General features: G+C 34.8%; 2 protein-coding genes, 1 long non-coding RNA gene and 1 pseudogene across 6 annotated transcripts; 2 read left to right on the top strand and 2 right to left on the bottom strand.

The window, feature by feature from the left end:
* The first annotated feature begins 7,160 nt into the window (after positions 1 to 7,160).
* Positions 7,161 to 8,897, top strand: LOC107609787 (heat shock protein 16). 2 transcript variants are annotated; one of them, XM_016311816.3, is made up of 5 exons: positions 7,161 to 7,278; positions 7,380 to 7,635; positions 7,713 to 7,827; positions 8,170 to 8,334; positions 8,653 to 8,897. In XM_016311816.3, the coding sequence occupies exons 1-5, from the start codon at positions 7,255 to 7,257 to the stop codon at positions 8,687 to 8,689; spliced, it is 597 nt and encodes a 198-aa protein (XP_016167302.2). In that variant the 5' UTR covers positions 7,161 to 7,254; the 3' UTR covers positions 8,690 to 8,897. The 2 variants fall into 2 exon arrangements, with proteins under 2 accessions (XP_016167302.2, XP_088349981.1); XM_088493855.1 differs by having other exon boundaries at positions 7,710 to 7,827.
* A 1,397-nt stretch (positions 8,898 to 10,294) lies between these two features.
* On the bottom strand, positions 10,295 to 13,007 carry LOC107609278 (uncharacterized). Its single transcript, XR_002350980.2, has 4 exons — positions 12,340 to 13,007; positions 12,106 to 12,229; positions 11,960 to 12,019; positions 10,295 to 11,339 (listed from the first exon to the last, which is right to left on the bottom strand). It is a non-coding gene; the product is annotated as an uncharacterized LOC107609278 (long non-coding RNA).
* A 3,093-nt stretch (positions 13,008 to 16,100) lies between these two features.
* Positions 16,101 to 17,362, top strand: LOC107609092 (S-adenosylmethionine synthase 3-like; annotated as a pseudogene).
* Positions 17,363 to 17,654: 292 nt separating this feature from the next.
* LOC107609093 (thioredoxin-like 3-3) lies at positions 17,655 to 20,736 on the bottom strand. 3 transcript variants are annotated; one of them, XM_088493240.1, is made up of 5 exons: positions 20,688 to 20,736; positions 20,167 to 20,643; positions 18,325 to 18,862; positions 18,207 to 18,232; positions 17,655 to 17,990 (listed from the first exon to the last, which is right to left on the bottom strand). In XM_088493240.1, exons 3-5 carry the CDS (start codon positions 18,463 to 18,465, stop codon positions 17,771 to 17,773), a joined length of 387 nt encoding a protein of 128 aa, XP_088349366.1. In that variant the 5' UTR covers positions 18,466 to 18,862; positions 20,167 to 20,643; positions 20,688 to 20,736; the 3' UTR covers positions 17,655 to 17,770. The 3 variants fall into 3 exon arrangements, with proteins under 3 accessions (XP_088349366.1, XP_088349365.1, XP_088349364.1); XM_088493239.1 differs by lacking the exon at positions 20,688 to 20,736 and having other exon boundaries at positions 19,304 to 20,649; XM_088493238.1 differs by lacking the exon at positions 20,688 to 20,736 and having other exon boundaries at positions 18,325 to 18,499; positions 19,304 to 20,649.
* Positions 20,737 to 22,070: the final 1,334 nt, after the last annotated feature.

The following is a 22,070-nucleotide window of genomic DNA, read 5'->3' as shown; positions in this document are numbered from 1 at the left end:
CAGGTTTACCTCGTAGCTTTAAGGGTTTTGATTCAATTTGGGTAATTGTGGATAGAATGACAAAGTCAGCTCACTTTCTTCCGGTAAAAACAACTTTCAGTGCAGCTCGATATGCTCAACTTTATGTTGATGAGATAGTTAAGTTACATGGAATTTCAGTGTCCATTATTTCAGATTGCGGGCCCCAGTTTACCTCTCATTTTTGAAAATCTTTTCAAAAAGCGTTAGGAACTCGTTTGGATCTTAGCACAGCTTTTCACCCTCAAACCGATGGACAATCAGAGAAGACGATCCAGACATTGGAAGACATGTTAAGGTGTTGTGTTCTAGATTTTGGTGGGAATTGGGACAGCTATCTACCTTTGATCGAGTTCTCTTATAATAATAGTTATCAAGCCAGCATTCAAATGGCACCATTTGAGGCTCTTTATGGGAGAAGATGCAGGTCACCTATTGGGTGGTTTGAGGTTGGTGAGGTTAAGCTTTTAGGGCCAAATTTGGTACAAGATGCGGTTGAGAAGGTTCGCATAATAAGAGAACGTTTATTAGCAGCTCAGAGTAGGCAGAAGGCTTATGTTGATAACAGAAGGCGTAACTTAGAGTTTTCAGTGGGTGATCAGGTATTTCTGAGAGTATCGCCTATGAAGGGAGTGATGAGGTTTGGGAAAAGAGGCAAGCTTAGTCCTCGATACATTGGTCCATTTGAGATACTGGACAGAATAGGTGCAGTTGCTTACCGCTTGGCATTGCCGCCTGAGTTGTCTATGATTCATCCAGTCTTTCATGTATCAATGTTGCGCAAATACCTTCCCGACCCATCTCATGTGCTTGCACCACAAGCCATAGAGCTAAAGGAAGATTTATCATTTGAAGAGGAACCGGTGGCTATAGTTGATCGCCAAGTAAAGAAACTACGTTCTAAGGAGATAGCATCTGTGAAAGTTGTTTGGAAGAATCATTCAATAGAAGAAGCAACTTGGGAAGTGGAGGACGCTATGCACGACAAATATCCGTATTTGTTTGAGTCTGCAGGTAACTATCACACTTATCACCGTATATGAATTCGAAATTCGGGGACCGAATTTCTTAAAGGGGAGAGAATGTTATAACCGAAAAAAAAAGGATGGAAAGCACGTGGGGGGCACATGCCCCCACTTAAATTTTCTCCCCTTCTCCCCCATCTGTCGAAGACTCCCGTCCCCCCTTTCCTTCTTTCATTTTCTTTTATTTCCTTCCAACAAAACCTAAAACCCTCTTCTCCTCTTCCCTTCTTTCTCATTCATCTCTCCCATCTTCTCATCTCTTCTTCTTGCAAACACACACCATCATTAAACCCACTTCTTTCATCTTAATTCCTTCTCCTTATCTTCTCTATTTTATTCATTCAAATTTCTTTTATCACAACCCTAAATCATGGAGCTTCAACCTACTTGGTGAAGAAAGTATTCAACTTTTGAGTTCTGGTTATTATTGAGGCTTCAAGGTAACTCTTTGACTCAATAATTAGCCATATCTCCAATTTTTGTCATCTCTATATTTATGGGTATATATAAATCCGAATTAGGGTTATTAGGGGTTAGAAAATTTGGGGCTTTTGTCAAGGTGAGTAAGATTATGTTAATTGACAACATTAGTAGCTCACAAATATCATTATTGTCATATTTCTAGAGTTGTAGAATTATTGGACATCATTTGGTAGCTCGTTGACGCGCTCAGAGTTGCTTCCGGTTCTTTGGAATCAAGTTGTGAGTGGATATTATATCTATAATTGTTTTTAAATATATTATTATCAATATCTATGTTGAATCATTAATTTTGGAGTTTGAAAATATTTTATTATTGTGATTTCTGAATTTTTGAAAATAAATATTGATTTATGAAACTTACAATTTTATAAAAATACACACGAGACGATATTTATATATTCTGTAAAGTATAAAAGTTTTCTTATTTGACCTTATGTAAATTTTAATTAAATTTTAGTATGCAATCCTATACATATTGATTTGCTATGGAATTTAGTAGTATGTTATAAGCACTAGAGATTTTTATAAGTGATTTGGTTTGGATTGGTTTGGGAGACTCTGACTAGAAAACCGTAGTTAACGGCGGTTATGACGTTAACCTAGATGCATCTGGCTCAGACCTCAGCTAGCAGGGGCGTTGCTAGCCTAACGTGTAGGCCACACGTTGGATCTGTTATACCGTACGGGCACACTAGAGGAAAGGGCTACCCTTAGAGGTGGAGCCGCCCTAGGTGTGTAATATTTGATTTGATTTGACTTCTGGAATGAGAACTCCCATTTCAGTTCATCCACTTAACTATTTATCTAATGTTTGTATAATTAATTAATATGAATTTCTCATCTCTGAAAAGAAATATAATTTTCAAGGTAAACTCTGTATTGTCTCGTGTGGGTTATAGATGTAATGTTTGCTCACTGAGTTGCAAAACTCACCCTATTATATTCCCATATTTTTCAGATACAAGAGTCATTCCAGGTTCCATTCCACCTGCCCCTCAGTAGATCTTAGTCATTTTGGTGAGCCCTTCTTCTTTCCAAGGGCTAAGTAATTATGTAATGGAACCTTTGCTCAAAATCTAGATTATGTCAATGCTCCATATGTCACAGGCAAGATCCTCGTGTGGGTTATGTTATTTTGAATCTTGAACTGTTTAGGTAGTAATTATGATTTGGTTATGTAAGACTTATGGTTTTAACTATATACTCTAGTTATCAACTTGATATATATATATATATATATATATATATATATATATATATATATGATGCGTATTTTGGATATATTTGGTTGTGGATATAATTTGGAGTATGTTGTTGTTGTTGTCTTGGAAATGGAGGTTTATTATCAATACAGAAAGTTAATATTTATGTTGGTAAGGTCCTAGAAACAGAGGAGATTCTGTCCGTTTTTCTGAAAATTTGGTCGTTTGACTTGCTGAGGGACTTGTCCCTTGAGCGCCAGTCATGGCTTGGTTCGGGTCATGACATCAATATTAGTGAAATTGGAAAAGATGTATGGTGATGAAGTTGGTATTTAATAATTTGATATTTTAATTCACTTGATGAATAAATTCTATTGTATCTTTTCTGTTTTGAAAATTCACGAGTTTTTTATTTTGGTTAATTTTCAGTTTTATAATTTCTTGCGTAATTTTTGAAAAGTTTGTTTCATTTTTACCAGGTTGAGATCAGAGTGCAGAACTCTTGAGGAAGTTAAACAAGTATTCCATTATTTTTCCAAACGAACACCTCTTTGACCCAGATAATATTAAAGTTAAAGAAGTATTACATATGGTTTTACTTCTACCAAATGGGGATGTGGATATATCAATGCTGAAAGAAGCTGTGCAGATACTCAATGGAAAATTTGAGATTGAGGTATTCACGTCTAAATTTGTTTTTGGTTCAATTGTGCCATCCTTTTTGAATTATTGTGCAACTAATGGTTTGGAATATTTGCTACTGATTTGATATCTATATGTCAATACTACTATTTCTTATTTTGATTTTAAGGTGGTTTATGATCTTAATGATGAATGCAAGAGGGCTTTGTTGGAAAAAGTGTTCTTTGATGAAAAATAGATAACCATCATACACTACTACAAAGTTATATATTGAAAAGAAAAAGATTTCCAGAGCATAGTAAGCGTATCACATTATTCTCTTATAGTAATGTATGCTTCTTCAATTATAACTTATGCTTTATGATGATTATTTATTATATGTTAGGATATGATTAGTGAATTATCCATCCATCCATACAAACTAGAATTCATGTAGTTTCATCGCCGATGTGGAATTTCAGGCGTTTTAGGGTTTTCTTCAAAAATGAAATTTGTCGAATCCTGGGTTTCTCTAGAGGATCGCGTGTTGATGCCGATTTCAAAGGCTTGATTCTGGTATCAGTAACCTGTGATTGGTTAGTCGGAAGTCATTCAAAACATTTGGGATCAGCTAATCTCTTGCATTATCATGACATCATTGGTAAGTGGTCTGGTGTGGATGAGGTGGAATAAATTACCATTTATACCCATAAAAGATACAGATGCTGACAAATGTACCTATATAAGAATAAAACGACAATTATAACCACGAAAGATAGCTTCCGTGTGCCAAGAGTACCCGGACGTTGGTTACACAATTGGTCCGTTAGGGTATTCTTGGCACACAGAAGCTATCTTCCGTGGGTACAATTGTCGTTTTATTTTTATATGGATACATTTGTCAGCGTCTGTATCTTTCATGAATACAAATGGTAATTTATTCGAATGAGGTGTTGTGATGATCTTCTCTCAATACTTTGTGTTAATTTCAAGTTAGTTTCTTTTAATTTTGTTTATCTTTAAATTGCCGCAAGTTTGGGGGTTCTGGATCTTTTTTTAGTCATGCGCGTATTAATAGATAGTTTCAACTATTTAACTATTTCATTGCAAAATCCATTTTATTGTTTCATCAATGGTGGTTTATATATTGAATTCCATTTATGCAGAATTTTACTCATTCATATGTTCTGGAATGCATTTGTTCAAAATTACTTCTTTAATATTTCTATACATAACTAGCAACATCATCAATTCTTCACCGAGGTGGATTCTTCTCCCACTTTGAATTTTTCTTCAAAAAGGAAAAATGAATTGATTGTGCTTAGGTGTGGAAAGTAAGATATTAACTAAGATCAATCACTAATTTTTTATTTTTTTGGTGACTAACTTGTAAGCTTTAAACATAAAAAAAAATCAACTCTAATTTTTTTTAAATGTAGATATTAACTATATCAGTAATTTTGCCATTAATTGCCGACGAAGTTTAGAGATTCAGAGTTGTATATTTAAGAAATTTTAAGATAATTTGTACATATTCAAAGTTCAAGATTCTTAAGTCTTAATTGTTGTTTAGTTAATTACTTAATTTCTCAAGAGAAAATTGGTTCAAGAGAGATCAACGGAGGAATCTTCATTTACTTGATGCTGAACAAGCTGAAGAGGTAAAGTGAGTTACGCGGTTTGAGAAAAATATAAATTTCTATTTTAAAATTATTGGTACTTTTCGAGATATGCTAGCCAATGTTAGTTTTTTTTTTTTTTTTTTTTCTTGTTACTTTTCGTAGTTTGCATACTTTCAAGTTGATTCAAGACTTTCTATGACTTAGTCTATGGACATTCTTTATCTTACAATTGAAATTGAAAAGCATTCCTCGCGCTATTCAAGATAAAACATGATGATTGAATGAATTAATACTTAATTTGGTCTCTGAATTTGCACATAAATTTTAATTTAGTTTTTGAAGTTTTGAATTCCCAACTGGAAACCCTTTAAAAAACCAGCTAATCCTAGCAGTTCACCGGTTAAATACCGGTTTGACCGATTCGCTGATCAATTTTTTGCCAGACAGTTTATGAGGCTCACCAGACCGACCTGGTGACAGTTCCTAATTAATCTGGTTGAACCTGTCGGTCCAATTCGATTTTTAGAACTATGCTTGGGTGCATTGGGGATTTAGGGTTTTCTTTTTTTAATTTTTTTTAGGAATGTAAAACGCCGTCATTTGGAGGGGTTCACCAAACCGAAAACTCTTTTAAAAACCGGTCTATTTCAGCAATTTACCAGTTAATTGTTGATTTGACTAGTTATTTGACCAGTTTTATACCAGGCAATTTATGAAGCTAACGAACTAGCTAGTGGTTGGTTCTCGATTAATCTGGTTAAACTATCCGGTCCGGTTCGATTTACACCTTCAGGTTTCAAAGAGATTTAGATTCAAAGGGCCCCACATGTTCCTTTGCTCAACCAAAAAAACTTCCACAGTGCTCAATGATTGGCTTCTCACTGCTTATAATCTTATTCATCTTCATATCCACGCAGTGTCACACACTTCGTGATTGTTTGAGTGTTATTATTTTGATAAAAATTAAAAAAAGATTTTTTTTTTATCTTTTAGCGTGTTTGGTAAATTTCTAGTAGTAAAAATAAAAATACTAAAAAAATAAAAAATAAAAACATCTTCTTTGAAAAATTACAATTTACATCATTTTTTTAAAAATATTTTTTTCTTAAAAAAAAAATATTTTTCAGGTAATAAATAAATAAAAAAATACTTTTATATTGATATACTCAAACATAATTGATACATAAAATGATCTTTTTGCATGAGATATCTAAATATAAAATTACTTTTACTTTTGTATAAGATCTTTTAAAAACAAATAACTCGAACAAAAAAAAAGATATTTTCTTATAAGATCACCTAAACAAAAGAAAATATGGAGAGGAGTTAACTTGATTGCTTCCCATTTTGCATCAACTGATGACATTGCAGCTACTCATGTTCTCCCTATTTTAATTAATTTATCATATGCTCTTTGCTTATTATTTTTTTTTTTTATTGAAGAAATTGTTTGAATTGATCAATTGAAATTTTGGATTTTTATTGACATGCTTGACAAGTTGATACTGAGTGGGGAACAAGAGTAGTGAACTTGTGTTCCTCATTGAGGTCATATGATAAGAATCTTAGGATCATGTTTTGTCATGAGAGAATCTAACTAACTGAATATAATTTGGGTATCCTATGTAAATTAAATTCTCTTTTGTTTCATTTTTGGATTCTCTCCAAAGGGAGAGAGGGAAAATTTATTCTTTAAATCAATTGGTGAGATTCACACATAGCATAATTGATATAAGGTTGGATAATATTTTCCCTTTTTGGGTTTAAGATTGGATGAATTGATGTAATTGTGCATCTAGCTTTTCATAAATTCTTTGTGACTCTGTAGTTTGACATCATTATCATTGCATATCTGCATTCATAGGTAGTAGTAAATGTTGAAATCCAAGATGTGAAAAGTTCCTAGCATAGAGTTCTAGCAACTTTCAACTTTATAAAACCAAAGAATTTTTTCTCCTCTTGTCTAAGACATATTTAAAAGGATTTAACATCAGATCTCTATGTGTTTCATAAAGGGCAAGGAATTAAATTAGTTCTATACTAAGATACTAATTCAGAATTTCCATGTGCTTCTGTTTTCTAGCATTTTTTGTATGATGACTCATATAATAATATTTACCTTTTTCATCATTAGTATGTGTATGCAACTTGTTTTGTTAATTCATTTTCATTCCCTTTTTCATCAGAACTGCAGTGGTAGTTTGAAGTTTGAACTCTGTGCTCCGGCGATGCGATAACAAGGTGTATTTCGCGCGCCAATCGTCTGAATCTCATGGTTATTTCATGAGGCAGATTTCAGCTGAAGAGGTAATAACAACAAATTTCTTATTGGCTGAAATACTCCTTCTATGTGATTCTTTTTCAGAAGAAGAAACTTAGTAGCATAATTAATATGAAAAATTTTGCAGGGTGCTCCGGCTCCTAAAACTTTTGGTTCTGCATCTGATCAGAGTCCTGCTAACACGAGAGCGCCATGTTTTGCTAGACCCGAAAGTACACCTTGTTTTGCTAGACCGGTGAGAACTGAATCGGATTACTCAAGTTCAGTGGTTCAACCATTGGCTCCAGTGCAGGGTGGTGAATTTAGTACGCTTGAACCTCCTTCATTTTCTAGGCCAAGGAAACCGCTACGACGAGTAGACCAACTACATTCTGAAATTAATGGTTAGTATGTTAGAGATTTGAACCCAAAAGTTATTAAAATGGAAGCATGTTACATTTATAAACTTTTTTCTTAGCAGGAACTGAGTGGTCTCCGAGGATGGATGTCGCGGAATCAAAAGGAAAATATGTTATCACAGTTGAAGTTCCAGGAGTTAGGATCAATGACATAAGAGTGGAGGTTGATGATCAAAAGTAAGTAACCATTTCTGTTATAATCTTCTCAACTGAAAGAAAGGATAAAGCTTAATAAAATGCTGCATAATCTTTTTACTCAAGTCACTATTGAAGTCCCATGTGATCCAATTTATGCATACGAATCGAAAAGTAAGTCTTATCTGACTAGATGGAATTGGCTACATTAATCAAATCAAATTATGTTAATGTATGTGTTTAAACCATTTCTTATGATATATGTTTCATAAAAAATTGTGAAAGAAAGAATGGTAGGTAGAAAATCAAAATGTTAACAATAATTAACATTCTTGGTTATGAATTGTGTTAAGTTTGTGACCTACTATGTGAACTGTGTGGCAGGTTATCTGTCAAAGGTAGAAGCTCTACTAGCTACTTGACAATTGCAGGGTCTCCAAATGCCTCGTTTTCTTCGTATCACAAGCGCGAGATACTATATGGACCATGCGAGGCGGTCGGGCCACTCCCTTCCGGCGTGAACAAGGATCATATATCGGCTGAATTCCAGTGAGTGAAACCTCAAGTGTTATTTAACTTGTTATTTGTTGACTATTTAAGATTCATAACTCTTGAAACTAGCCACTGATGCATAGTTCATTACAGAGTTAATAGTATTCTAAAATCAAAGTTCAATTCAGCTAGAAAACTAAGTACAATCATGATTCATAAAGACTCAATATCTCACAATCACATAAGTTCATTTGAACTTACAAAAGAAGTGTTAGTGTTTGATTGAATCTATGTTAACATTCTTCATCAATAGTAGACACATGTGAAGTGAAGCTGATATTTCTAATCTTGTTTTCTTTGTTTCTGAAATTTCAGGGATGGATTTCTTCAGATAATAATTCCTAAGATTTGAATGAGCAATAATGTTGATTGCAGCCAAAACATATTTTGGAGCATTTGTTTGGTTATGATCATATCATAAATAGATCATAAGATAGGCTATGTTGTGCTTTGGAAATGCTTTTATTTCTTCTGTACCAGTTATGTCTATCTATGTCTTATTTTATATGCCACTAAACAAAAGAATTTGGCTGAACCTTAGTATATACATATTTATGGCTTAATTTTGATTGATCAAGATATTATTGCTGATCTTATTTTACATTGTATGTTGATTTATTTGAAGATTTATTACCGGATATGATGAATACATAAAAACCAAAGTTAAAATATCCATTATATTCAGTATCATTAAGCTGAATAGTTAACATTTCAAAATGGTGGAAACTCAGGTGAAGTTGACTTCACGTGAAGTTGATACCTGAGAGTCGTTGGATGAAAATTTAGTCAAATCAATCAAATCATCTAACGGCTCTTAGGTATCAACTTCACGTGAAGTCATCTTCACCTGAGTTTCCACCTTTCAAAATATATAGAGACAACTTTTATGCAGCAGCAACTGAATCATTTTCCTCCTTTCACCAGACTTTGGATTCACATCTTATATGATCTAATTTGCAAAATAACACAGGCAATCTTGTAAGTAAAAAGAATTAAGGAAATGATAATAAAACCAACGCTGGCTAAGGAAACTTTTATGGTAAATAGCTACTTGAAATATATGAATATTTGTAATTATTTTTCTTTCCCTTCAATATAATGTACCTTGGAATAACCTAAATAAATAACGGAAGAAATCATAGTCATGTACATAAAACATAAGCAAAAAGAAAAGACCACTCAGATTGAGAGCCAAACTCGATTTCACTTAGACCATGCTTGGAATTAGTCACCATATTCAAAGGGGTATTCAAGACCTCGTCCGGATTCAAGATATATTTTGCTGGATTTGGATTTATATAAATTTATACAAATATACAATGCAAAAAAATCACGTGTCATCATGTGTGAAATGACAATACTAAAAATAGGAGTGGCAATATCATTTTTCTAATTATAATATCCTATAATAATCACCATTGTCAACTTTCTATCAGAGAAGCATTCATCCATTGGCTGCTTTTATGTTAGCATTATCAACCCGAGTACTGATTGATTAATATTTTAATTTAATTTCTAATCCAAATAATAACAACAATAAATATAAACTCGTAATTTAGAATTCAGAAACGATTGTTCATGAAATAATAAACACAATATGCTTAAAAATTAAAGGAGTTCACTGCTATTAAAACTTCAAAACAGGTCACTAAAGTACTAGGCACTCCGCAGATCTTAATTGGAGTTTGGTTTTTTGTACTTGTCCCAGTTGAGATTCCCAAGAACAAACTAGAAATTCGAAGGTTTTTCTTTTAAAAATCCTCTTAGATTTTCCTTCGCAACAACTTCTTCACCAAGCACATTTGCATTGATGGTTCTACTTGAACTTGAGAACGGGAGAAGGTTGAATCAAGTTGGTTTAAAACCTTAAAATTTAAACTCTGTTTTAGCAGCAGCTTAAGTTGCAGGAGATTATTTCATTTTATCTCGTGTGCAGAACAGATAAAGAGTAGAGAAGAGGAGAAAGAGACCAGCATGTATCCTGGTTCGGATTCTTTGTGCAATGAATCCTACGTCCAATCTCCACCACAAACCATGGTAAAATTTCCACTATAATCCACTGATTACATTCACCAATACTATTGAATTACTCCCTAATTCAACTAGTATCTACCCCTAAGCTTTCTTCACCAAAGCTTAGCTACCCCAAGTGCTTTCCCAACTTGGAAGGAAAATCCTAACAGATTCAAAACTCACCAAGTGCTAACCCAATTTAGCAAGGGAAACTAACCCTAGTTCAACAACCCAATTACATCAGAAATCAGTGGCTCTTATGCAACTCTCTTGCCTTTTTTCTCTTGGCTTTTCAACCTCACAAGTTCAGCCTTTTCTCAAAATAGAAAATGACATAAGACAGTCATAACAAAGAAAATCAGAAATTAAGCTTGAGTAGAAGAAAAAGATTTCAGCTTCATGTTTGTGATGATGCTCTGCATGTGTTCTCTCTTTTTCTTGCTTTGAAATTGATGGAGTGAAACTCCTTATATGTCTTCAACTTGCTTTCATTGTTGCTTCTTCCTTTTGCTTGTCCTTGTTGTCCGTTAGAGCTGTCACAGCTAGCAAGCAGTCCTTCTTCATCATGCTCCACTACTCTTGCTGGATGAGGAGCCCGTCCACAACCTATGTGGTCCTTTGTCTTGCTTTCTTCTTTGGCATGCACTCCTTTTTCATTTTCTCCATTTCCATGCTCCTACTGCTATTTGCAAATTTGTGTTTTGCTCACCCACTAGCCGAACGTTGCTCTGCTAATGTCCTTGGGATAGTGGAGATGTCCTTATGTTCTTTTTGCTTTCACAGAGCCACACCTATCCTTGCATGGTTCAGCTGTCCTCTTGTTGCTTTTAGCAAATACATAACCATGTAATTGCTGAAAGGTGGTACATGGAGGGGCTTTGGCTCTTTAAGTTGCTGAAGCTTATGCTAGTCTTGGGCTTTGTTTATTTTCTTGAATAACCAAAGGAGTAGACCAGCTTCATTGTTTGGTAGTGAGAGGAGTTATAGGCCTGCCACAATAAAACACACATTAAACAATATTGGGCTTTCAACCCAAAGCAATGTTTGTCATCATTTATAAAACTCAAAATCAATAAAAATTACGAACTCAAATAGTTGGTCACTTCTTTTTGTTTATTTAGAAATTAAAACAACAAAAATCATGGCTACTCTAACGTCAAATAATACTATGTCCATGAGAGATTGATCACTTCAAAGCTATTACGGCATCATTGCACCAAGGTTTACGTTAATGTTATTGCAACTTTTGTTTCAGATTTCATTTCATCAGCCTTAAAAGTAACTCTGTTAGTCGCATTTGTAGAGTTGAGACGGAAAGACTTAGGCATTCATTGATACAACTTGGATAAATGTTTCCATGCATTTTATAATTAAAATGGGACCACTAACCTTTCACTCCATATCCAGTGATTCTTTCTACAGTAAGCTCAATCTTGGTAGTATAATTTCAGGCGGATATAGATGATATTTTTATGTTGCAATTATAATAAATCAGATCATTGAATACTGGAGTGAACAAATGCATTCTTGTCTTTATGAATTCAATTCATCATGGAGAAGTAGCTTATCAATTAGCAAAACTAAACACACAAGTAGACATGAATCTAACCTTTTTCACATATCCTATAGGCCGATTTGATTTGCTAATGACCTCCATATAGATTCAATCCTGAAAAATAATAATTAAAATAATCAAAAAAAAAGAAAAAGAAAAAAAAAGAAGAGAAGTACAAATTGAAAATTTAGATTACGAACTTTTCACGACGTGAACAGAGGTGGGTTGAATTCCAAAAATTTGACTCGTGGTCAATATGCTCTCATTTAAAACATCAACACGTTTTTCCATAAATAATTCATGAATTTTATCAGGACACATCACCTGCAAAAGAATAATAAAATTAATCAATATAAAAAATTTAACCTATAGTATAGTAAACTATTTACAAAATTTAACATATAATATAGTGATATATTTACAATTTTCATTACCAGGTGCTTCCTTTTTTTTATCGTGGTACTTTGCGTGCTTGATGCCAAGAGTGTATCTACAAAATTTGATGACATTGTAGTTTTTAGCCCACGTCTTACGATCTAATTTGTAGTTAGCATTGCCAAGAGTATGATGCCAACTCCGAAACCTGAAACTCTGATCATCTGATCAATTTCTGGATCCAGTGATGGTCTATAAAAGGCCAATAGACAGCTAACAAAAACCTTATTCTTCGATTGACATCCCAAAATAAAACTGGATCGAGAGCCCACTTTATTCTGAGTTGTCACTAAATTGAAATTATTTTCAGTTAAGAAGATTTCTCATCATGTTAACTAATTGAAAATAATAAACAATAAAAAATACCTCGAATATACTCTCAATTGATTCAAACATAAATCTTCAGCCTCCTTTATGTATAGAGTGCCTTCTTTAAATGGGAAATTTGAAATCTTATTAATAATATTTAGTAAGTCATGACATTGTTCTATTTTATTTATGTTTTTGCTCTTTTTTTAATCTCAGTTAGAACTCCATGTCTCCATTACATATTTGAACCTTAATATCATCTTTCAAACTTAAATTCCCTATTCACCACTTAAATGTAACACTTTTATACTTTCACAGACAGATCTAAAGATTGATATAAAATCTTCTCTTAAAAACAGATTTTATATCAATCTTTAGATCTGTCTGTGAAAGTCTAAAAATGTTACATTTAAAGGCTGAATACCACGAAAATTTAAGTTTAAAGAATGGTATCAAGGTTCAAATATGTAATGGACAGAGACGTGGGATTCTAATTGAGACGAAAAAAGAATAAGACAAAAATAAAAAAAAACAATATCACGACTTACTAAATATTATTAGTAAGGTTTTAAATTTCCCATTTAAAGAAGGCACTCTATACATAAAGGAAATTGAAGATTTTTGTTTAAATCAATTGAGAGTCTATTCGAGGTATTTTTTATTGTTTATTTTTTTTAATTAGTTAACATGATGAGAAACCTTCTTAACTGAAAATAATTTTAATTTAGTGACACCGACCTCAAAATAAAGTGAACTCTCAATCCAGTTTTATTTTGGGATGTCAATCGAAGAATAAAATTTTTGTTAGCTGTCTATTGGCCTTTTATCGACCATCACCGGATCCGAAAATTGATCAGAGTTACAGGTTTCGGAGTTGGCATCATACTATTGGCAATGCTACTTTAGATACAGTCTACAACTACAAATTAGATCGTAAGACGTGGGCTAAAAACTACAATGTCATTTCCAAATTTTAAAAAAATTGCAACTTAAACCCGCCATTTCCACCGTGGACAGTTGCAGATCGCCGTGATTACCGAGACAAAACAGCTTTGCTACCGCGGAGAGCTCAAAATCCGCAACGGCATATCACCCTGGTGCCGTGGCTGCCATTTTATAATACACATAAATACCCCAAAGCGCTGTATATAGGCACAAAAGGTTCAGCAACAGTTTCGGAATTAAGCAGAATCAGAGTGAAAAAATTGAGTGGGTCCCCAAGTATTGTTAACTTGGCAGACATGGAGAGAAAGGGAATGCCATGCTAAGACGTGGGTGTGCGCATGGCGCGTATAGAGGGGAGGAAAGGAAAGGCAGGCTGAATTTGGGATTTGGCTTGGGAGAGTGGGGTTGCTATAGGGCCTATTTCTAACCACAATTTAATACATGCATATTGGATTACCGGTCTTCAAACTACAACATTTAACTCTAGAAGCAAAAACTATCACTCCAAACAATTTAATTAAAATAATAAAAGCTAAATTATTTTCCTTTTATAAGAAACTCGCAATGATTAATAGATGCAACCGCTACTATCACTTAAATTGTGTATTATGAATTAAAAGACTAAACATGAGTGTGGTAGTGTTTTGAGTTGTTATCAATTAGAATCTATTAGTAATGGAGGAACAGCCTAGAGCCAACTCAACAACAAATAAAACCGGGTGCAAACATCAAGCTAGAAAACATATACAAAATAAAACCCAAAGAATTGGAAACACCCAAAAATTAAATCAAACCACCAAGGTTCGCTGGTTCAATGGTTTACTGGTTCGACTAGAATTCAACCGATTTAATTAAATATTAAATAAAATTATTAAAAACCTACATATATTTTAAACATATAAATTAAATAATTTCGAACATAATAAAATTCAAAATTTCACAAAATAAATTATCCATGATTTAATATTAAAAATTCACAAACAACTTCAAATATCAAAGTTCATAACTAAAACAAATACAATTAGCATCAATACATTAAAACAGCAAAAATCCAGTATAAAAATTAAAAAGAATAACTAAAAAAATAAAAAACTGACCTACAGCAGAAGCAGAAACAGAGTCAGTGACGGTTTTCCAACTTGGAGTCGGTGCAGGTTGCGCCGTTGCAGAGCAGACCACCGGCGAGAGAGGGCAGAGCTTCCAAGAGGAGCAGAGGGGAGCTTGCAGAGGAGCCAACACGATGACGACGGAGGCAGCAGAGGCAGACGAGCACAAGGCTGAGGCAGAACAGGTGAGGCACGGCACAAACAAGCGGCCGGAAAGACAGAGACGGAGGTGGCAGAGGCGAACAAACACTGGCGGCGTGGGGACGAGGCGGAGGAGCCGGCGAGGAGAGTGTGTGAGTGAGATAGAGAGGTGAGAGTGTGTGAGTGAAGCTGTGATTCTTGGGAGATAGTGAGTTGAGGTTGGGGATGACCGGATGGTTTGGGATGCCGTTGGGAAATTAGGTTTTTTTTTTTTTTTTTTCAAATTCATAAACCAAAATGGCGTCGGAATAAGAGAATTTTTCTAATCTTGCTTAAAAAACCCATTAAAATTATTGAATGTGTTGTTCTTCTGGTTCTTCTTGTTTGGACTTGTGCGGAATTATTCGTTTGTTATTATTGCCTTTATCCAAATCCATTTGGATCTGCTCCGCATTATCGTTATCAAGATCTGGTATAAAATATTTGTGGCTCTCGATTTCTGCAGCTCATTCGATCTATATGTCCTTTCTTTTTTTTTGTGTTTGTGATTTTTTTTATTTGCTTGGTGATTATGCTTGCATGAAGTAATAATAAAGTGAAATTGTAATTCTCTAGTGAAAGCTCAGAGAATTGAGAGATCGGTTGTGCGGTTTTTGATCTATTTTATTAGGCATGAAACGAAGTAGCTTTTGAAAATAAATATTTGCAAGCTAGTAGAAGCCAAAACTATCGCTACCTTTCCTAGAATCATTAGAGTAACGATAAATCAACGTGTCGACTTTACTTAAAATTACGCAGTGCTTGATTCCTGTTGTAAACATTTCACATCGTAGATCTACATACGATTCAATGATTTCATCACAGATTTAATGTGATAATGAAATCTAATTTCATCTTCATTGACCTGAGATGTATATAAAGTATGATAGATATAACAACAAATCAACTGTACAAGTGCAACTCCTAACTAACTCACGAACTGTTATACTGCATAACTTCATTATATGCAAAGACATTTGGCCAAAAGGTTATCTACGATCATTATGGCTTTACATGGAGCTATAATGGCTGACAACTTATGCACTAATCAATCGATTAAAACATATTTGAAGGTGCTACAGAAATTTGATATTTGTTAATTTCATGCATTAGAATGTACATTGTTTACTCTTTGATTATTGTTTTATATATTATTCATTAAACACATTTCAACATATCTTTTCTCACCTGACACCCTTTTTCCTTATTTAATGTCAGATATGGAGACCTTTCTCTTCACCTCCGAATCTGTAAATGAAGGTCACCCTGACAAGATCTGTGACCAGGTTTCGGATGCCATCCTTGATGCTTGTTTAGAGCAAGACCCGGAGAGCAAGGTTGCCTGTGAGACCTGTACAAAAACCAACATGGTTATGGTCTTTGGTGAGATCACAACCAAGGCAAATGTGAACTATGAGAAAATAGTTCGAGACACTTGCAGAGGCATTGGGTTCGTTTCAGCTGATGTCGGTCTTGATGCTGACAACTGCAAAGTTCTGGTCAACATTGAGCAACAGAGCCCTGATATTGCCCAAGGAGTTCATGGTCACATGACTAAAAAGCCTGAGGAAATTGGTGCTGGTGACCAAGGACACATGTTTGGCTATGCCACAGATGAAACACCTGAGCTAATGCCACTTACTCATGTCCTTGCTACTAAACTTGGTGCCAAGCTCACTGAAGTTAGAAAGAACAAAACATGCCCATGGGTGAGACCTGATGGAAAAACTCAGGTTACTGTTGAGTACAAGAATGATAATGGAGCCATGATCCCGATTCGTGTGCACATTGTCCTTGTCACCAATGACAAGATAGCCAGCGATTTGAAGGAGCATGTAATAAAACCTGTCATCCCAGCTAAATACCTTGATGACAAGACTATCTTCCACCTCAACCCTTCTGGTCGTTTTGTGATTGGTGGACCCCATGGAGATGCAGGGCTAACTGGCCGTAAGATCATCATTGACACCTATGGTGGTTGGGGTGCTCATGGTGGAGGTGCCTTCTCCGGCAAGGACCCAACCAAGGTCGATAGGAGTGGTGCATACATTGTTAGGCAAGCAGCGAAAAGTGTGGTAGCTTCAGGCTTGCTCGACGCTGTCTTGTGCAGGTTTCTTATGCAATTGGAGTACCAGAGCCACTCTCTGTTTTTGTAGACACCTACAAAACAGGAAAGATTCCAGACAAGGACATATTGGCTCTGATTAAGGAAAATTTTGACTTCAAGCTAGGAATGATTGCCATCAATCTTGACCTCATGAGAGGAGGCAACTTCAGGTACCAGAAGACTGCTGCTTACGGACATTTCAGACGTGACGATCCTGATTTCACTTGGGAGACGGTGAAGATGCTCAAGCCCAAGGCTTGATGAGATAGCCAGATTACATTGGATATCATCGCAGCCATCTTTCAGACTTTGGGTAAACAAGAAAATAAAAGGAGCTTCAATGCGTACCTCTTATTGAAGATTACGTTTCACAGTTTGATGAGGAACGAGGGTTAGATATGCTTCTTAGGCGGATACGTTAGTAAAATAGGAGTTTGCAGCATTAGCTGCCTCTTTTTTTTTTTCGGTTTTACCACTTCAAATTTCTTAAACCGTTACCGATTCTTTTCCCATTTCTGCTGTTGATTGTTTTGCAGCCAATCTCGTGTAGTTGGTGTAAACTTAAAATGCTGTCTACGTGATATTTTTTTTTTTTATCAATTTATGAAGTTGTTTACCTCAAAAAAGGACGGTTTATATGGTTGTAGTTTCAAATGGAAACATTGGATACTGGGTTTGCCTGAATATTCACTGAATTGTTCATGATTCACAATGTTACATCTACTGGAAAATTGCAAGCATGTCACCTAACTCTAACAATAAAAATGACATTGTATAGTGTACTCAAGAGTGCAACCAGACGCGATCACGCAGCCTCTCTTCTCCAGCACCATACATTTCATCTACCTTTTCACCATCTCGAAAAAATTGAAAAGTAGGGGTGTATCGAATGTGTTGAGTTGTTTCTGGGCATTCATCAATATCTGCATAGACGAAGGAGAGCTTTGGAAAATTATTGCTCAATCTATGGAATGCAGGGAGGATTTCACTGCACACGCGGCACCTGAAAAACCAGGAAACTAGATCATTCATAATCTCCTGTTCTATATTTCAATTTCACACAACCACCTTACAAGTTACAACAATCAAGTAAGCCTAAATGGTAAAAGATGCTACCTGCTTTTGTGTTCACTTAACATCAGTTTCCATTATTATATCGATTCTTAATAACTTGTATAGTAATATAAATCAAACATATTCAGAGAAGAGATAAACATACCAAGAGGCGCCATAATTGATAACAGCCTGCAAAAAAAAAATAATCAAACATATGTCATATTAGAAATTGCAGAAAGATGAAGGAAAGAGATTGTTGGGAAATGGAAAGGGGTGGTTACGGAAGTTTTGGAGGATTTGATGTTGAAGAGGATGTGAGCGAGGTCATCGTCGGTGGAAGCAGTTTTGAAGTTGGAATGAGGGGTGAGAGGTAACCCTTCCTTGCTGCTGCTGGTGGTGATGCTACTTAAGCCCTTCTCCATTCTATGCCTACCGGTAATCAATCCCAATACAATCCTAGGGATGTATAAGTCAATTCAGTAACAGAATTCCAAGAAAGTATGAGTGATATCAAACCTAGTTGTCAGAACCGAACCAATAATCAAACCGGTTAGACTACTAGATCACTAGGTTATTAGTTCAACTAGTGGATCACAAGTTGAACCGGTCTCAAATAAAAATATAAAATCATCAAAATTAAAATTTAAAATACACGTCTTCATTAACACTTTAACAACAATCAAGTCTCAATTTCTAAAAATAACTAATAAAATAACTAATAGAAAAATAGACATCAAATTAGTTAGTACTACAATAGGCGAATAACTAATTCGCCGCGGATTTGTGCTCCGTTTAAGGGTTTGCCGCGCCAATGAGTTCCTGCATGTACAAGACGATATTCGAATCGATACTTGCTTAAGCGAATTAGTGAGTTAACCGATAGACTAATCCAAGTTGATTTGCTTAATAGGATCTTAATTTGACACAATAAAAGTGCAAACATAACAATCCATAAATTATGTCCAAGGAGTTTGTGAGAAGCATCTTAAAACACTGTTTAAAAAAAAAAAAAATCAATCAATCACAGCGCCTATTATCTAATAACACTATCTCTGACAAATTCTTCCCATTCCAATCTCTTGATTCACAGAACCTATGAGCAGCAATATTACCTATAAAATTACAAATACAATTCATCTAAACCTATTACGAATTAAATCAATCAGTTGTACATACAAATACAATTAGCATCAATACATTAAAACAGCAAAAATCCAGTATAAAAATTAAAAAGAATAACTAAAAAAATAAAAAACTGACCTACAGCAGAAGCAGAAACAGAGTCAGTGACGGTTTTCCAACTTGGAGTCGGTGCAGGTTGCGCCGTTGCAGAGCAGACCACCGGCGAGAGAGGGCAGAGCTTCCAAGAGGAGCAGAGGGGAGCTTGCAGAGGAGCCAACTTGTTTGTTAATGTTTCTTTTGATAGTACTTAGTAGAACATTATGTGCTTGTCACGGTGCGTTTTGATTGTTTTTAGCAAGGACACAACTCATCACAAATCAGAATCATCATCAAGTGTTCCAATATCTCCATCATAAACAGGTAATCCAAAATAGATGTAATTTATTGACAATAACAATAACAATAAAAATCAATAGAAAAGCTTGCTTAACCCAACAAGAAAGGAAAAGAAAATGCTGCAGCATAAACTCTACTATGTTAATGGTTTGGATTTTGGAACCTTTAATATTATTTTCGTATTGACTTTATGCAGATGACTTTTAGAAAAGAAAGACATATTTATTTAATTAGAAAAACTTTCCTCTCACAAATATTTGTTTCTAAAAAATAGGCCTAGTCATCGATGCAAAAATATGACTTGCTTTTGGATTTTATGAAACTACAATCGATAAAGGTGCAAAATAGAACTAATCATAGGAGCATTCAATCATTAGAACAACCTAATCATGTTATAACAAGAAGATTAAGAAAATATTTTCAGTCACTTCGAACATATAGTAACAAAACATGAAATAAGAAGGTACAATTAGCAACTCAATTTCAAAACATTAATATATCAAAATTCAGCAGAATCATCAATAATACATCATATGCATGTTCAGAATAAATTTCAAATTTCAGAGTTATAGAGTCAGGGAGAATTAGAGACTGAGACTTGAGACCTGAGAGGGTTGAAGGCTTGCAGCAGAGAAGAAGAGACTTGAGACCTGAGAGGGTTGTAGCAGAGACTAGAAACTCCACGGGAAGAGAAGCAACGCCGGCGAGACACGATGTGGGGCAGAGAAGCAGAAACGACGCCGGCGAGGGGGGAGAAGCAGAAACGAAGAGGAGGGGAGAAGCAGAAACGACGCACGGGGAGGAGGGGAGAAGCGGCAACGAACCCACGGCGAGGAGCAGAGAAGCGGCAACGAACCCACGGCGAGGAGCAGCGACAGAGAGAGCTCGGACAGAGATGGCGACAGAGAGAGAGAAGGGAGAGAAGGGTTTGGCGGTGAGTTTTAGCTCTGAAGTGGAATGGTGGGAAGTGGCTATCCTTCAAGGAGAAGAGAGGATTATGGGCGGTGGCTGTTCTTCGAATTCGAATTCGAAGATTAGGGTTTTTTGCGGGGTGAGGGTATTGTGGAGGGAGGTGTTATGCGCTGGGTGAGAGAGAGAAAGGGGTGGGGTAGGAGGTGTTATGCGCTGGGTTTTCTCCTTTTTTTTTTTTTTTTTTGTGATAAACGGCGTCACCTGGAGGAGTGAACCGATCTTATAATTGATTAATTATCCACGAAAAATAATAAATCATTAGTATTATTTTTTAATAATAATAATAATAATAAAACCTTATAAAAATTGATTGTTTTTTTTAGTATTTTTATATATTGACTTAAGAAGTATTTTTCACTCTTAAAACAAAAAAAATAATATGTCATAATAAATTTTATAGTATAATAAAATCTAATTTTGTTATATATATATATAAGTAATTGTTTAAATAGAATTTTGTGATGAAGTATAAGAAAAAAGAGCTAATATATGTATTCTTTCTTTCCTCTTCAATCGGTCTTTGTTTATTTTTATATTCACATATGGAAAATAACTTAACGTATGTCTTGGTGAATATTTATGTCTTTATCTTTATAACTAATTCTATATCAGTTAATGTTAGCAGAAAGGTCAAAAAGAAAATTTTGGAAGATGAATAGATGATACAATAAGACACACTCACCTTTCAGCCTTTGTGTATTTGGAAAATGAAACGATATGAGAGTGTCGCCTACTCGCCTTTGACTCAGTAGTGAAGTACCATATACAACACAAGTTTTGGAAGTATCACAAGTGATTATATGGCATGGTGAATATGACACACAAGCTTATAGAAAACATGAGATAGATATATAGCTGAGATTGGGAAAAGAAGCTGATCTTAGATGCAAAACATATTTTTTTCTTGGATGCTCAAAGGCAAGTATCACTGAGATTATGAAATAAGAAACATATTTGTTCAAGGCTTAGCCTTAAAGTATACTACAGTATGACTAGTGATTGACACATTAGTAAATAGTAAATACAAATTTACTACTTCTAGCTTTTCCTTTTGACATTACAAGAGTGTGGGTTGAGATTTAATGAGTAAAATCTAAATTTTAATACAAACAAAATGAGTTTGTGTATTATTAACTTTGATACTTTACTTGGCTCACCATTGTTTTGTGAAAAAGAATAGCAAGCAAGTAATGCAGAAGAAAATTGTGTAGTTTTAGTTCATTTCACAAAGTATTCAAATACACAATAGAAAGATACTAGAGGATGTGTATATATTCACGTGTAATCCAATTAGATTTAGCTATATTCCAGCCATCAAGTTAGTTAGAATAAAACCAGATTTGGTAGTTTTTGTTAGACCATTCAGCTAAGACCAACTACATAAAGCTGATAACCAAGATCAAGATTATTAGTTTAAGCTTTTCATTCCTCTGTTCATTACTTGTAACACAAGAATAGAATGTGAACCCTTGCGCGTCACTTTGATTGGTTTCGTCATTGAAGGTGGTTACTTGTATAAGAAGCTTCCAAATCAAGG

Source organism: Arachis ipaensis, chromosome B7, assembly GCF_059453495.1.
Source record: "Arachis ipaensis isolate K30076 ecotype BB chromosome B7, ASM5945349v1, whole genome shotgun sequence".
NCBI classification, from domain to species: Eukaryota; Viridiplantae; Streptophyta; class Magnoliopsida; order Fabales; family Fabaceae; genus Arachis; species Arachis ipaensis.
Note: the sequence above shows the minus strand (reverse complement) of the source record. Positions and strands in the feature narration are given on the sequence as shown.

Coding starts and splice junctions, on each gene's coding strand:
- LOC107609093 (XM_088493240.1), bottom strand. CDS start 18,465: ATGGAGAAGGGCTTAAGTAGCATCACCACCAGCAGCAGCAAGGAAGGG. Junction 18,233..18,324: donor TCAAATCCTCCAAAACTTCC/GTAACCACCCCT, acceptor TTTTTTTTGCAG/GCTGTTATCAATTATGGCGC. Junction 17,991..18,206: donor ATCAATTATGGCGCCTCTTG/GTATGTTTATCT, acceptor CTGGTTTTTCAG/GTGCCGCGTGTGCAGTGAAA.
- LOC107609787 (XM_088493855.1), top strand. CDS start 7,255: ATGAGGCAGATTTCAGCTGAAGAG. Junction 7,636..7,709: donor ACTACATTCTGAAATTAATG/GTTAGTATGTTA, acceptor CTTTTTTCTTAG/CAGGAACTGAGTGGTCTCCG. Junction 7,828..8,169: donor GTGGAGGTTGATGATCAAAA/GTAAGTAACCAT, acceptor ACTGTGTGGCAG/GTTATCTGTCAAAGGTAGAA.